The sequence below is a fragment of the Drosophila arizonae genome, chromosome 5, assembly GCF_054131065.1.
Source record: "Drosophila arizonae isolate 15081-1271.41 chromosome 5, UAZ_ARI_1.0, whole genome shotgun sequence".
Lineage (NCBI taxonomy): Eukaryota > Metazoa > Arthropoda > Insecta > Diptera > Drosophilidae > Drosophila > Drosophila arizonae.
The window spans coordinates 26,019,787-26,031,877 of NC_142925.1; the positions used below are offsets into that span (position 1 = coordinate 26,019,787).

General features: G+C 39.8%; 6 protein-coding genes and 1 pseudogene across 9 annotated transcripts; 3 read left to right on the plus strand and 4 right to left on the minus strand.

Moving 5' to 3' along the window:
* Positions 1 to 68: 68 nt before the first annotated feature.
* Positions 69 to 563, plus strand: UQCR-6.4 (Ubiquinol-cytochrome c reductase 6.4 kDa subunit). The gene is made up of 2 exons (XM_018012222.2): positions 69 to 229; positions 369 to 563. Exons 1-2 carry the CDS (start codon positions 177 to 179, stop codon positions 487 to 489), a joined length of 174 nt encoding a protein of 57 aa, XP_017867711.1. The 5' UTR covers positions 69 to 176; the 3' UTR covers positions 490 to 563.
* On the minus strand, positions 559 to 4,485 carry POSH (SH3 domain containing ring finger posh). Of its 3 annotated transcripts, none has more exons than XM_089471442.1 (7): positions 4,262 to 4,485; positions 3,732 to 4,029; positions 3,560 to 3,668; positions 1,754 to 3,491; positions 1,529 to 1,696; positions 1,191 to 1,460; positions 559 to 1,125 (listed from the first exon to the last, which is right to left on the minus strand). In XM_089471442.1, exons 2-7 carry the CDS (start codon positions 3,843 to 3,845, stop codon positions 951 to 953), a joined length of 2,574 nt encoding a protein of 857 aa, XP_089327568.1. In that variant the 5' UTR covers positions 3,846 to 4,029; positions 4,262 to 4,485; the 3' UTR covers positions 559 to 950. The 3 variants fall into 3 exon arrangements, with proteins under 3 accessions (XP_089327568.1, XP_017867700.1, XP_089327569.1); XM_018012211.2 differs by having other exon boundaries at positions 4,254 to 4,485; XM_089471443.1 differs by lacking the exon at positions 4,262 to 4,485 and adding an exon at positions 4,114 to 4,228.
* A 250-nt stretch (positions 4,486 to 4,735) lies between these two features.
* On the plus strand, positions 4,736 to 7,109 carry Ns2 (nucleostemin 2). Its single transcript, XM_018012212.2, has 3 exons — positions 4,736 to 5,055; positions 5,117 to 5,795; positions 5,858 to 7,109. The coding sequence occupies exons 1-3, from the start codon at positions 4,846 to 4,848 to the stop codon at positions 7,003 to 7,005; spliced, it is 2,037 nt and encodes a 678-aa protein (XP_017867701.1). The 5' UTR covers positions 4,736 to 4,845; the 3' UTR covers positions 7,006 to 7,109.
* LOC108616787 (PSME3-interacting protein) lies at positions 6,389 to 7,957 on the minus strand. Its single transcript, XM_018012215.2, has 3 exons — positions 7,762 to 7,957; positions 7,544 to 7,704; positions 6,389 to 7,481 (listed from the first exon to the last, which is right to left on the minus strand). The coding sequence occupies exons 1-3, from the start codon at positions 7,955 to 7,957 to the stop codon at positions 7,107 to 7,109; spliced, it is 732 nt and encodes a 243-aa protein (XP_017867704.1). The 3' UTR covers positions 6,389 to 7,106.
* Positions 7,958 to 8,126: 169 nt separating this feature from the next.
* Positions 8,127 to 8,596, minus strand: LOC149268872 (uncharacterized). The gene has a single exon (XM_089471450.1). The coding sequence runs from the start codon at positions 8,334 to 8,336 to the stop codon at positions 8,127 to 8,129; it is 210 nt and encodes a 69-aa protein (XP_089327576.1). The 5' UTR covers positions 8,337 to 8,596.
* A 904-nt stretch (positions 8,597 to 9,500) lies between these two features.
* Positions 9,501 to 10,488, plus strand: LOC149268873 (uncharacterized; annotated as a pseudogene).
* A 606-nt stretch (positions 10,489 to 11,094) lies between these two features.
* On the minus strand, positions 11,095 to 12,078 carry LOC108616789 (guanine nucleotide-binding protein subunit gamma-1). Of its 2 annotated transcripts, none has more exons than XM_018012217.2 (2): positions 11,925 to 12,078; positions 11,095 to 11,868 (listed from the first exon to the last, which is right to left on the minus strand). In XM_018012217.2, the coding sequence occupies exon 2, from the start codon at positions 11,791 to 11,793 to the stop codon at positions 11,590 to 11,592; it is 204 nt and encodes a 67-aa protein (XP_017867706.1). In that variant the 5' UTR covers positions 11,794 to 11,868; positions 11,925 to 12,078; the 3' UTR covers positions 11,095 to 11,589. The 2 variants fall into 2 exon arrangements, with proteins under 2 accessions (XP_017867706.1, XP_089327577.1); XM_089471451.1 differs by having other exon boundaries at positions 11,095 to 11,822; positions 11,925 to 12,031.
* Between the last annotated feature and the right edge of the window lie 13 nt (positions 12,079 to 12,091).

Here is a 12,091-nt window from a genome sequence, read left to right on the forward strand (position 1 = left end):
AATAAGAATTTTTGATTAAGAAAGTGAAAAAAGTATTTTGATTGGCCAGGGATACCGCACAAGAGTCTTCTTCGTGGCTCTTTGTATTTGATATTTTTTAGTGTATTGTATTACGGTCTTACAGCAGTAATCGGTGGATATTTATTAGCTACAAAGACTTATTTAAATCGAAAAAAATGGCTTTCCGTATACCTTTTGGCAAGAAACACGCTGAAATCGCATCATCCTTGTAAGTATCAATAATGTTTAAACTATGTTAATGCATTTATCTTAAACAGAAAAGAGAGAACATGCAACCACATTGCGTAACCAATAATCATCAAATCAGGCAATTCTAACATTAATAATGTTACCATTTATATTTTTAGCGTACGGTCCGGCGCAGGTTTCGGTGGTGCCGCTGGCTTGGCCTTGCTCTATTACACCGACTGGAAGCTGGTGCTGCAGTACATGCCCATCTACGGTTCCAAGTTCGACAAGAGCGATTAAGCTAGACGTAGACGATGTTTAAACTCTAGTTGAAATATTTTTAAATATTGGTGAATAAAATAAGTTCAATTGGATGTTTGAAGTCTGTTATCGTTTCCGTATTGCCAGACAATATGATTTATTATTTCCGCATATATTAATATACATATGTGTAAGTACAAGTATTATGCATAACAATGGTTACGTTCGAACTTCTTGTAGATTTCAAATTGAAGTTAGTTCATTGATTCGTTAATTTATATTTCGATTTCACTATCTAGTTAAAGTTTTAGTGCCTTAAGTACATTACTTAACCTAGTTCGATTAAAAAACCGTGTAAAAACTACATATTCGAGCATTTGTATTCGAAGTAAAGTACTAACTATTCTTTTTCGAAAAGAGAAATTGTTAAACATTTGTGGAAGCACGAATCGACCGGCGATTAATTTCGAAAGAACAAAAGTTGAGGAATGTAAACTAGGTTAAATATCCGGTTCCACAAAGGAAGCGGGAAATAAACCAGTTTTATGTGTGCGAGCATGTGTCCCTTTATACCATCCGTTCTTTTGCTTACGCTGTACGTAAATAATATCCCCTGGGCGCAATTCCAGTTCAATTTCACTATTCGGCGGATAGGGCACAATGCACCGAAAGCGACTGCAAAACATATTGAGTTATATAGTATAGAGCTTATATCAAATGAAAATCAATGATCAACTCACCTCTCTTGCGTACAGCAGACCGACTTTGTCGTAGCACTGGCCTTGATGGCGGCTTCTGTTATAATGTTGCTGTTAGCGTTTAGATTGCTGTTGCTGTTGCTATTGCTGGCACTTAGTAAATGACCTGCGTCTAGGCTCTGACTCTTGCGGTGATTGGGCGTTAAAATCATGTTGGCATGCAGCTGTGTTTGTGTATGGCTTGAAGGTGGAGGTGGAGACGCGGCATTGTACATGCTGCGGAACGTAGCCGCATCCAGGGATTGTCTAGCACTGCCATGAGAAAAATCAGACAGCGTTAGCTGTGTTCTACTCTTATATTATATTACTCAAAAACTAACCAGAGTAACTGCGGGCGATCCTTGTTGCTTTTGATACGCTGAGAGCCGTATGAGACGTTCCTATTATCTTGATAGATTTGGGCAGCATTTGAAGGAATTGCTGTAGTTGCTCCAGTGGTTTCTTTCAGTTGCTCACTTTGCTGCAGCTGACTGGGACATGAGCCAGATCTGAAATGAAAATACATTAGCTATGCAGCTTTGTTTAGAATTGAAGTTTGCACGAACCTCACGTGCACTGGATGTAAGGGCGCGGCTTGGACCACATTTTCAGCTGCTGTGGTGCTTGAGTCCTTGTTCGCCAATTGCTGTTGCTTCGGCTGTAGTGAAGCACCTGGTGATTTGGAGCGGGTCTTCATATGAGTCAAACGGCGCATAAGACCCACAGCGCCAGAGCTGCTGCCCACACTGTCCGCCCTGCTTTCAGTGTGGCCACCGGACTTTCGGCTAAATAGCGCCTCGACGGGCTTACTCCAGACGGAACTGCTTATAGTTGCTTGAGACTCTTGTTTCTGATGTTGCTGACGCGGCGGTAAGTCTGGCGGATGGATAGGCAGCATATTGCTGAGACGCACATCCAGCGATTGGGCTGGTGTACTCATATCCGTCGAGGGTGGCACATATTTCCACTGATGCATCAGCTGCTGCTGATCGCGTGTGCGCAATGGTGTCAGATAGTTGCCCGGGAACACTCCTGTAATATCTAGCCAGTTTTTTCCCTTGAACCAGCCATCGACACATCGTTCAGTAACTATGTAAACGCAGCCCTTTTTCAGTTCCAGCTCATCGGCATGTCGTGGTTTGTAGGCAAATAATGCGAGATATCCCCAAGGTAGCGTAGGCTGCATTTGTTGTTGATGCATCTGAGTCTTAAGCACTCGCGACGTTTGCGACGGCTGCATTATGACTGCTGTGGAAGTGGATGTGGCTGTGGCTGTGGCTGTGGCTGCCTGTGAGCCGACCTCCAACCGACTCAGCTCATGGGGCAAGCTCAGTATCTCAGCTGAATGTCGATTCGTCTGCAATAAACTAAGTGGCGCTGATTGCAGCAAAGCATTCAACGAGTGACGCTTCTCCTTGGCTCCCTTGTCACGATAACGCACCGATCCACCTCCAGCTACAGACAGAGCCGCAGCTGCAGTCACAGCTGCTGCATGTTGTGGGGTATTGGGAAGCGATTGATGGTTAGGACTGCAGTTGTTGGAGCTGCTGGTGGAGCTTGAATTGCTGCTGCTGTTGTTGATGGAGGAATAGCTGTTGGAAGAACCAGTGCTGGAATCATTCGTGATGTGGGTGGGATCGATAAGTGGCACAGGCGGTAGAGCGCGTTGCTGCATTAGTTGTGCCTGTGCCTGTGGTAACGGATTTGTGGTGCCGCTATCCAATAGCTTCTTAGCAGCTGCATTTAGCTCAACGAAGGCTATAGGAAATATGCCAATCGTTTGTCCAATGCGACCCTCTGCCCAATTGTGATCGACGCGTCGAAGCACATGAATCACGGTGCTCTTTTTAAACTCTAAGCAGCCCTCCTCATCGCTGGGGCCCATCTTAAAATCGTACATGGCGATGCACTGCGGCATGGGCAATGCGACAACTACTTTGACGTAGTTAATGGGAAATGTGCCCTCTTGCCCGTTGGCCTGGCCCACAAACCAGTTGTTGTCGATGCGCTTCTTCAGCAAAATTAAGTCTCCCTTCTTAAATTTCAGATCGTTCGCTTCACCACTCAGGAAGTCAAAAAGCGCGTAAGCGTGCGGCAACAGAAATCGTCGCGGTTTTTGGCGAGTTGCTTGATGTTGTTCCGGTTGCGAGCGTGGTTGTTGTTGTTGCTGTTGGTCTTGGTAGCGCTGCTGCTGTTGCTTCTGTTGCAATTGCTGTTGCGTGGGCTGAGCTTCTTGCTGCTGTTGTATTTTGTTTGGCAACTCTTCGGTTTTAGTGTCATTTTTGCCAGCATTTTGCTTCATACCTATATTGAGTAACAAGTAAGAAATAAAGTATTAGCTACGTGGCTGCCCATACACATGGAGCACTCACCTTCTAAGATTCTCATTAGTAAAACATTTGGCGGCAGATCATCGATGCGACAATTCACCAAGACACGGCATTCTGGACATCTCAGCTTCTGCTGGCTGGCGACAATGTCCTACAGGAAAATCAAAATTAATGAATATAGCGCAAAAATAACATTAACACACACATCACTCACCAGTAAGCATTTGCGACAGAAGGTGTGTTGGCATGGCAAAACTTTGGAGGTGGTGTCCAAACGTTCCAAACACACAGAACACTCCAATAAGTCATTTAATGTGTGTTCATCCATTTCATTTTATTTAATATGTATTATTTTGCATAATTAATACTAAAGTTCCTTGCCGTCACTCTTCCCTTCACTTCAATAATCTCAAGGATGGTCACAATTTGAATTTCGTGCAGAGCAACATTCCAAGCACACAGACAATTACACACATATACACCACGCACACGTACCCAGTGGTGAAGCGGAGCTTGTTAAATACATACAATGATACAACGAAATTATTTAGCTTTTTAAAACTCCACTATAGTCTAATTTATAATTTGTACACTACATTTTCATTGTTTTATTTTTAAATAAACTAAATGTGTAGATTTTTAAAATTATTAATATAAAAATGCAGCGAGCGTGCAGCTCGTGGCCATCATCGAAATGTACAACTACAACTACAAATATGCATACACGGATACAAACCTGCTTACCTCTTGGCTACAGTTCGACACATACAAATAGAAGCACCTGAAAATTGTGTTTAAAGTCGGACTCTCGTAATATTTTTCAATACGAGGCATTATATGCTTAATATATAGTAATTTAACTTTTAGCAATCATATTAAATATTTTTATTCATTTTCTATTAAGCATACTATTTTCAACATAGTTTTAACTGTTGATAATGGTACTGCTATGTTTGGTGGTGTAAAAAAAAAAACAGAGTGCCCAGATTCTACTATAAAATTACTGAAGACGGAGCACACTTTCTGTGCAAGTATTATTGTATGGTTAGTGGTATTATTTTAGTAAAGGCCATAATAATTCGCGGAACATTTTTGAACGGGGCTCTACTATTGGTATTTTGTTTTCTTACTTTAATGGATAATCTTATTGAAACCTTAAATAAATATCGATAAAGTCCATATTTAAAATATCGATATTTTGCTTAGATAAAAAAAACCCTCTCAACCTAACCTCCCTTTTGCGAACAGAACGTGTTTGTTTTGATACGTGCGTGCTGTAAGAACAGCCGCTAAATCGTACTTAAGCGCGTAAATAAAATATAATTACGATGCCGAAAGTGCGCAGCACTCCGGGCAAGCCCCGGACGCAGGGCTTTAACCATTCCAACCATTCTATGAATCCGGAGCGACCAACAAGTGGCCTTAAAGGTGTAGCCCACCCACGTACCAAGGGCACGATTAAGCGGTTGCAGATGTATCGTAATTTCAAGGCCAAACGCGATCGTACTGGAAAAATTATTACCCCAGCACCATTTCAGGTAATATTCATATGTAGGCATTAAAGATGCTTAAGATAATCGAGTTTTGTTCTGTCCTCAGGGTCGTCTGCCCGCTGGAACAATGGCTAGAGTGGAGCCAACACCGAAATGGTTCAGCAACTCGCGTGTCATTTCGCAAACAGCGTTACAAAAGTTTCAGGATGAGATTGGCAAGGCAGTCAAAGACCCATATCAGGTCATTATGAAACCCTCGCAATTGCCCGTGACGCTGCTGAACGAAGCGTCGAAGTATCAACGAGTCCATTTGCTAGAGACGGAGAGCTTCGACAGCGTATTTGGTCCAAAAAAACAACGCAAACGTGTCAGTTTAAAAGCGCGAGACCTCGAGGATTTGAGTCGTGCTGCCGATGTGCAAGCCAATCAGTATGATTCCACCAAAGATGTGGATCTCATACGCGAAGATACTGGTGAAAAGAAGGCTGTGCGAGATTGGGTATTCGGGGCAGGTCAAAGCAAACGTATTTGGAATGAACTGCATAAAGTTGTGGACGCTTCGGATGTGCTTCTACAGGTTCTCGATGCCCGCGATCCTATGGGTACACGTTCCAAGTATATTGAGGAGTTCCTACGCAAAGAGAAACCGCACAAACACCTCTTCTTTATCTTAAACAAAGTAGATCTGGTGCCTGTATGGGTGACACAGCGATGGGTGGCAATCCTTAGTGCCGAATATCCTACAATAGCTTTTCATGCGTCCATGCAGCATCCTTTCGGCAAAGGTAAGTCTTGCGTAGGTAGTCCTCAGCTTGGTATCAAAATACTTACAAATACTCTTTGACAGGTGCACTGATCAATTTGTTCCGGCAATTGGGTAAACTGCACATGGATAAGAAGCAGATCAGTGTTGGTTTTATTGGCTATCCAAATGTAGGAAAATCTTCTGTTATTAATGCATTGCGTTCCAAAAAGGTTTGTAATGTAGCTCCTATCGCGGGTGAGACCAAGGTTTGGCAATACATAACGCTAATGAAGCGCATATTTCTGATTGATTGCCCCGGTGTGGTTTATCCGTCTGCCGAAACGGACACGGAGAAGGTGCTAAAAGGTGTAGTTCGCGTGGAACTTGTCACCAATCCGGAAGATTATGTAGACACAGTTTTAAAACGTGTGCGCAAAGAGTATATTGCAAAGAACTATAAAATCGAAAGCTGGACATCATCCACACACTTCCTCGAGCAGCTGGCCAAGAAAACGGGTAAACTATTAAAGGGTGGTGAGCCGGATATCACAGTCACCGCACGCATGGTGCTCAATGATTGGCAGCGTGGCAAGTTGCCATTTTATGTGCCACCGGAGGGCTTTGCCATACCCAAATCACAGGAGGGCACATCCACTGAGCAGGCCACTCCTGAAGAGACCGCTGTTAAGGATGATGAAGATGCTAAATCGGAGGCACCTACGTTTGTGAGTGAATCCGTAAAGAAGGCGCGTGAGTTCAAGCAAATACAAGACTTTCGTAAGATTCGTGTGGGTCTGGAGTACGAGGAGCAGGATGAGCGCGAGCTGGACCACATTGATCTGGAGCTTTTAGAACAGCAGAAAGCAGAACGAGCGGCACGGAAAAAGGCGCGTCTGGTCAATCCAGAGCAGGAGGACGATTCTAGTGATGGCGCCAGTGATTTCTATTCAGAGGACGAATACAATGAAGAGCTGCAGCGCGTGGTGCACAAGAAAGCAAAGGCTAAAAAGACCCAACAACTAGCTATCACATCATCCGGTAAATTCCGTATTGCCAAGGTCCAGCCAGGGGATTCGGATGAGCAGAATGATAGCGAAGACGATGGTCCATCCAGCGTTAAGGTGCCACGACTCAATGCCAAACAGAAACGCGCGCTGGAACGCAGCCAGAAACGCAAGAAAATTGGCAGCAATTTCTATGAGACGACGAATGTGAAAAATCGCAATCGCAACAAGAAAAAGGACACGTAGCCATTTTTTTCTATCGCTAGTTTATTATAATTCACTGCAGCAAAACATTATAATTAAGAATCCACCGTAAGTTGTTGCCCCAAAATACAAAAGAAACTTATTCACTCGGCGCATTGTTTCTTTTTGATGACCTTGCGTCCACATAGGTCGGCCAGGCTACTCTTATCGTGATCATGCTCTTCTGTGTCACTGCTGCCATCTGAATCGCTAGACTCCGTGTAGGAACCAATGCCAGGCAATATGGCAATACACTTTAAGCTGCCCACATCGTGTTTGCTTGATTGTGGGGAAACAGCTGTCGATGTCGTTTGTTTTGTGGGCGTGGTCTGCTCTGTTTTTGAAGCCTTGCTGCTGCTTGTGGGCAAATCCCCATTTTTGCGCTTGATGCCCTGTCCTAGTAGGGACTTTTGTGTATTGCGCACTGTGGTCGGAGCGCCAACGGATTTGGCGGTAGTTTTTAGTTCCGCTTGAAGCTTCTGTTTTGATAAACAATATTGATTATTATTAGAAAAATGTAATTCGTGGCAAGTCCCTCCACCTTGTCTACGCTCTCTTCCTGAAGTTTCTCAACACGATTGCGAAAGTCCTTCAGTTCCAGTTCCTCATCATGCATTTGTTGACGCTCAGCGTTCATTTTGTGAGCATCGACCAGCTCCAGGAACTGCACTTCGTCATCGTCCAAGCCGCGAATCAAGTTCTCTATGTATAGACATTTGCAATAACTTATGGGTTCAATTTATAATTTCTTGAACATACTCAATTTGTGGGCTTCCTCAAATTCCATATCCTTTTTTGTTTTTTGCTCTTTCAAGCGATCATACAGGGAGCGACCGTCATATGGTTCCTCTGGTCTCTCCAACGGATCCTCGGGCTGGCGTACACGTTCCCATTCTTCCTGACGACGCTGTCGGGCTTCCGCTGCCTCGGATTCAGTAACAAACCCGGAACTCATTTTAATGCGAAGCAAATTAGTTAATATGAAAAATGTGTCGAAGATGTTGATTTGTCGTGGACAGTGTTGAAAAGCGTTGTTTATTTTAATCAATTGAAAAATATCGATAGCGTCGTAGAGAAGTGACCGCGCACATTACAGTTTTTCAAATGTATAACGGTGTAAGTTTTTATTTCAATCGCGATTCACGATTCATTTGCGCAATTTGATTGTAAATAGCTTTTTGAGCCTTGCTCATTTGGCGCCACTTTTTACTAGCCATCTGAACTACTGTTGTGACTTTTATATTCACCACGCCACGTGATTTCAGATTTTCACGAAATTTCGCCAGAAATAAAAAATACGGATTTATTAGTAAATTTCCTGATATATCGCACATTTTTATATACTTCTCTATCAACTATTTGTTACAACTATAAATTTTTCAACTCCTAGCAAAGTATGGATCTTTTTACATTTGATAGACGAGTCAAAGCTATGCAGACTTACATATATAAAGAAAAACGTGAGATTAATGGCCTAAACACGTGTGCACATATATGATCCTATGTACATTCAAATGTGTGCCATCGTTTTCCAATTCTATAAATGAAATGGTAATTGAAACTGAATAAAATATGTAATGTCACAATTGCCTTTTCATAAGCAAACAAATCGTTTTATTTGGAACTGTTCAATAAGGCGAGGACTAGTTGCTGTAAAGAATTTCTCCGGGAAATGTGATATGTAATCTTACGGGACAGTAAGCAACACGCGCGACACTCCCCGTTAGTCTTAGCAGGGTTTCCCAAAATTTATTAGCAGTAAGTTGAGGACTAATACTCAAGGTACATCTGGTCCGCTCTGGAATAGTGTCTTGACTATAATAATTGTTCACTTTGAGCAGATTGTATGAATAAAATAAGTTTTTCATCTGTTGTTTTCATCCGATCGCGCTACGCTAGTCCTTATTAATAAGAAATTCTTTCTGATATTTTGATAAATTAAGTATCTAAATGCAGATATTTATATTTTGAATTTTTAGTTTAATTCTTCTGTCATTTGCACACTTTTGAATATTTAGTAATATGAACCACCATATACATATCTAAATTGATGCTTTAGAAGAAAGCCCGAGTAGTAAACATCCCGAAATATGCGCACTACTAATATTCCGATATATAACCTACATGGAATATAGCTCACGCCCACACGCGTAAACATAGTGGCTGCATTGGACTTAAATGAAATGTACTCAAGATCTTTATAAGGTTAAAAGAACTAACGTTTATAAAAATATCCATTGGTATAAAAAAGTAAGACTAGTTTAAATTGTCTTCCGTAATCTTTAGCATAGTACATAGTACATATGAAATGGTAATTTATTTTATAATTATCACTATTTTGCAGGGACCGCAAATAAGAGTTATGCATTTAAAAAAATTTAGGGTCAAAAGAACTCCCTAGAAGAGAGAGGAAATCACAAATAAGGATTTCTTTTATGGCGAATTCAAAAAGAGGATAAACTTTTATTTGTAATTTTTTATTAAAATATTATATTTAATTATTAAAATTTAATTTTTATGATAAAAAATCAAAAATAATTATTACAGAACCATTTTTTATTATAAAAATTGAAAATAAAAATTGAATTGACATATCTCTTGAACTAAAGGAGCTAGATCATATATATATAAATATATACGCATTAATTCCTTTCATTTGATGTATAATACGTACGTAAATATGTACATGTATATGTACATATACATATATATTTAAATTTATGCTTGGGCGCTTGTCCAGGGCACTTGCGCTGTGCACTTATCCGTACCTATTTAGCAGGTAATGTGAGAGACATACAAATAAAGCATAATCACTGTATATAAGTACATACATATGTTTATATGTATATAGATGTATTATTATCACCTTTCCCAAATTAATGATAAAGTCTGTGGCAAGCAACATTCATAGTGAGGATCTAGCCAAAAGCTTGGAGAAGCGTGAGGGAATACTCACAACAAATGAAGTCATTCTCTCTTCAATTTATTTGGATCCCAGAATTCGGCGGATTCTTCTGAAGAATCCCCTTCAGCTGGCGACAACCAAAAATCATTTGGTAGGATTGATGCGCCAAATATTTGCCTTAAATAAAAAAGTGAGCCTAATAGATAGGACGATGGGCTTGAATTGACATCGCAAAGCACATGTTCATTTTTGAACGCGTATTTGAACTCCACTGAGGTTGAGTCTGGCTGTATAGAGTCTGAGGAAGAAGACGAACCGGAGCTCAAATTGGCCAGAACCGAGATTTATGGATATTCCCCAAGGTCAATAGACTTAAACGTGGACACTATGTGCTATTGGGAGGACAAAAAGTTTACTTATCCACGATTGTACCGTCTTGCCAAGGTAGTTCACTCGGTGTCTGCCACGCAGGTTTCGATGGAAAGGGCATTTTCTGCTCTTAAGCTTGTGCTGACAGATTTAAGGTATAACCTAAGTGCAGATTCTATAAAAAAATAATGTTATTAAAACTAAATAAATAGTAAACTTATACTAAGTGTTATATCTATGGGCGCAGGGCAAGGTGACAATAATACATCTATATACACACAAACATATGTATGTACAGTGATTATGCTATATTTGTTCTGTCTCCCCCTCACATTACTTGCTGAATAGGTACGGATAAGTGCACAGCGCAAGTGACCTGGACAAGCGCCCAAGCATAAATTTAAATATATATGTATATGTACATATTTACATACGTATTATACATCAAATGAAAGGTATTATTGCGTAGATCATATATATATATATAAATATATCATCTAGCTTCTTTAGCTCAAGAGATATTTCCATTCAATTTTTATAATAAAAATAAAATCATAACTCTTATTTTTGATTTTTATTATAAAAATCAAAGATAAGAGTTAAGATTTGATTTTTATATAAAAATTGTTCTGTAATAATTATTTTTGATTTTAATCATTAAAATCAATTTTAATAATTAAATATAATTTTTTTAATTTATCAAAAAATAATAATTATTTTTTAATTTTTTTTTATAAAAATTATAAGTGTTACGGTCCCTGTTATTTTGTGATGCCAAGAAACTAGCTAAATTTGTCCATTAATGACGGAAAAATATGTTTCTTTACATTTATTATATGGTATTATTTATTAATATCTTAATAGGTAACATGTTTTAGTCAGGATCATACATTTATTGAAAATTGATAGTATTAGTTATATGCAAATATATATATATATGCGAATATGCCGTTCTCCAAAAAAGAGCTATAAGATTAGCAAAATACATGGTATACATATGTATGTTATAGACGGTTTTGCATGATCTTTTTTTCCATTTTCATTTTCATTTTCGTTTACATTTTCATTTGGATTTCTGCTCTTGCAGTAATAAATATTTTTCTACAGTATTCATATACGTTCAGTTTATAGACATAATTGAGGTCAGCATACATTTCTACAAACATCAAAGGTTATACACACATACATGCATTAATAGATTTTTGTGTTGTTGTCTAGTCTATTAGAGTTCTCGGAGCAAACGTAAACAATAAATATGTGTCTACATGTTATGAAATACTGCTAGGAACTTGTGTACCTATTCAAAATTGAGCTTATAAAATGCTGCATGAATTCTTCTCGCGAAATGGATTCACTTTTTGACTGGTGAATCCACTTAACAGACAATCATCCGACTCATGATCTATGATATATTTCATCATGGCATTACACGCTTCCGACACCTGGATGCGGTTTATTCCCGCCTCACGACGCAGTTGCTCATTGATGGTGCGCTGCTGTTGCAAATTCGCAGCCATAATATCTAGAACGGCAGTCTCGGCAAGACCTATGGTGAAAGTCAATAATATTTGTTGCTAGCGAATAATGTTTTGCTGCAAATTGAGGCTGTTTAGCTCTAAATAGTTAAAGTGAATGTAATAGAATTTACCTTGAAAAGCTGTTTTTGGCCGCAAGCTCGAGCTGTTGAATCGACGAAAAATCAATAGCGTTTGATTCAATTAACTTGTATCGCTCTCAGTCGAATGAATAACTATCGATAATAAAAGCAACAGGAGCAGCAGACGCCACAGTTGCAACTTGCAACAGCTGATACGG

Bases quoted from the DNA above. Each gene is read 5' to 3' on its own strand.
- LOC108616789 (XM_018012217.2), bottom strand. From the start codon at position 11,793: ATGGCTGCGAATTTGCAACAGCAGCGCACCATCAATGAGCAACTGCGT.
- UQCR-6.4 (XM_018012222.2), top strand. From the start codon at position 177: ATGGCTTTCCGTATACCTTTTGGCAAGAAACACGCTGAAATCGCATCA. The intron at 230-368 runs GTAAGTATCAAT...TTATATTTTTAG, and splicing joins GCTGAAATCGCATCATCCTT to CGTACGGTCCGGCGCAGGTT.
- LOC149268872 (XM_089471450.1), bottom strand. From the start codon at position 8,336: ATGTGCGATATATCAGGAAATTTACTAATAAATCCGTATTTTTTATTT.
- POSH (XM_089471442.1), bottom strand. From the start codon at position 3,845: ATGGATGAACACACATTAAATGACTTATTGGAGTGTTCTGTGTGTTTG. The intron at 3,492-3,559 runs GTGAGTGCTCCA...TACTCAATATAG, and splicing joins ACTAATGAGAATCTTAGAAG to GTATGAAGCAAAATGCTGGC. The intron at 1,461-1,528 runs GTTAGTTTTTGA...TTCTCATGGCAG, and splicing joins GATCGCCCGCAGTTACTCTG to TGCTAGACAATCCCTGGATG.
- Ns2 (XM_018012212.2), top strand. From the start codon at position 4,846: ATGCCGAAAGTGCGCAGCACTCCGGGCAAGCCCCGGACGCAGGGCTTT. The intron at 5,056-5,116 runs GTAATATTCATA...TTCTGTCCTCAG, and splicing joins TTACCCCAGCACCATTTCAG to GGTCGTCTGCCCGCTGGAAC. The intron at 5,796-5,857 runs GTAAGTCTTGCG...ACTCTTTGACAG, and splicing joins GCAGCATCCTTTCGGCAAAG to GTGCACTGATCAATTTGTTC.
- LOC108616787 (XM_018012215.2), bottom strand. From the start codon at position 7,957: ATGAGTTCCGGGTTTGTTACTGAATCCGAGGCAGCGGAAGCCCGACAG. The intron at 7,705-7,761 runs GTATGTTCAAGA...GTCTATACATAG, and splicing joins TGAGGAAGCCCACAAATTGA to AGAACTTGATTCGCGGCTTG. The intron at 7,482-7,543 runs GTGGAGGGACTT...TTATCAAAACAG, and splicing joins AGGAAGAGAGCGTAGACAAG to AAGCTTCAAGCGGAACTAAA.